Source organism: Atta cephalotes (assembly GCF_000143395.1).
Source record: "Atta cephalotes unplaced genomic scaffold scaffold01750, whole genome shotgun sequence".
Classification (NCBI taxonomy): Eukaryota; Metazoa; Arthropoda; class Insecta; order Hymenoptera; family Formicidae; genus Atta; species Atta cephalotes.
In genome coordinates this window covers 847-2659 of record NW_012131814.1, presented here as the reverse complement: position 1 = coordinate 2659, position 1813 = coordinate 847, and the positions used below count along the sequence as shown (strand labels likewise).

The following is a 1813-nucleotide window of genomic DNA, read 5'->3' as shown; positions in this document are numbered from 1 at the left end:
GTGTGTGTGTGTGTGTGTGTGTGTGTGTGTGTGTGTGTGTGTGTGTGTGTGTGTGTGTGTGTGTGTGTGTGTGTGTGTGTGTGTGTGTGTGTGTGTGTGTGTGTGTGTGTGTGTGTGCGTGCGTGTGTGTATTTATACATATATATTGCTTTCAATTTATTTAAAAGTATTTATCTTTTTATTTCTGCATGAAAGAGAGATGAGAAAGCTACGTAGTGAGATGAGAAATCACCGTAATATTTTGACTGTATCAGTATACAAAACAATAGAATTAAATAGGAAAATATATCGCGCTATCTATAAAAGTATTGCTTGATCGTTTGGAGCAGAAATACGCTTTAAATTGAATTAATGTTACTGTTTATTGAATGTCCCTCAATTTTTTGTACAATAATGTAACAGAGTAGAATTAATTAGAATTAATTACTTGGTCACGTCGATAATTCTATTATAATAACAATATTAATTACAAAGGACGTGAGTGCAGCATGTGTATCATGTCCAAGGCATGACTTCAACCATGTCTCCCCTTTTTCTCAATCGAATCGACTTCATACTCAATAACAGTTCGCAGAAATACAGAATGTTGATTTTTCGACAAGAAGATTATTAGGCATAAAACATAGATAAAATAATCTAATATCCTGCCAATTCGGCGAACGTCGAATCCATTTCGTCAGCCAACGACTTGTATCTATCCTTGTTGATGCCCAATTCATCTAAAGTGCAAGATAATTTTTTATTTTCATTTGAGACAAGAAATATTTCTATTACATTTAAATATTTTAAATATAACATATGGAACTTACCCTCGAGCCTATCCACCTCCTTCTGAAGTTTTTTAACGGTCTTCTCGGCGAATTCGGCGCGAGCTTCGGCCTCCTTCAATTTGACTGTCAAAGTCTTCAATTGGCGTTTGAATTCTTCGACTCGTTGATTAGCCTAAAAATAAAAATGGGCATTTAAATTGAATTTTAAATAATTCATTTTTATTAATTATATATATGTAATATTTATTGTTCATACTTAAGAATCATACCTTTTCCTCAGAGACCTCCAAAGATTTCAAGCTGTTACCGACGACTTTCAATTCCTCTTCCAGCTCCATGATTTTGCTAAGAGAAAGCAGAAAATAGATAACTTATAAAAATACTGGGTTTTACTTGTTTAGGCGTTAAGTGAAATAATTTGGCACTTACGCTTCGCCGGATTTCACACGATCCTCTGCGACTTCGAGCTCGTCTTCAACGAAGGCCAGCTTGCGCGACACTTCATCAGATTTTCCATCAGCATCTTCCGCAAGCAGGCGGGCCTCCTTCAATTGATTCGTCAATTGGTCCATTCTCTCCTCATCTTGTTGCGCACGGTTTTCCAATACTTTGCACATACTGCAATTGTATATCATATTTCATAATGTGGTATATGTAGATTGATTAAGTTGTTCAATTACCGGCTAGATTCGTCGGCAGCCTGTGAAGCTTCAGTCAGTTTAGCGGTCGCGGTGTTCAATCGTTCCTCCGAGCGCTCGAGATCCTCCTCGATAAGTTGGACTTTACGATTAAGAGCAGCAACCTCAGATTCAGCCTAGAAAAATTGAATATACAAGGAATTCGTACAATATATTGCTTTTTCTATTTATCAATATTCAATAATATATAAAACAAGAATGGGAAATACGTAACGTCATTACTTTTTATCATTATTTTTTTATAATAATGATTTAATAATATCGTAAAAAATTGCAACATCATTACTAAATCATTATTATAGAAAATAACAGTAAAAGTAATGATTTCCATCTCTAATATAAAAT

General features: G+C 34.8%; 1 protein-coding gene across 1 annotated transcript; it reads right to left on the bottom strand.

Annotated features, from left to right (window-relative positions):
• Positions 1-339: 339 nt before the first annotated feature.
• LOC105625467 (tropomyosin-1) lies at positions 340-1584 on the bottom strand (the record flags this gene model as incomplete). The annotated part of the gene is made up of 5 exons (XM_012206796.1): positions 340-719; positions 810-942; positions 1040-1115; positions 1200-1388; positions 1451-1584. Coding segments are annotated over 5 exons (615 nt in total), but the record flags the coding sequence as incomplete, so codon positions are not given.
• Between the last annotated feature and the right edge of the window lie 229 nt (positions 1585-1813).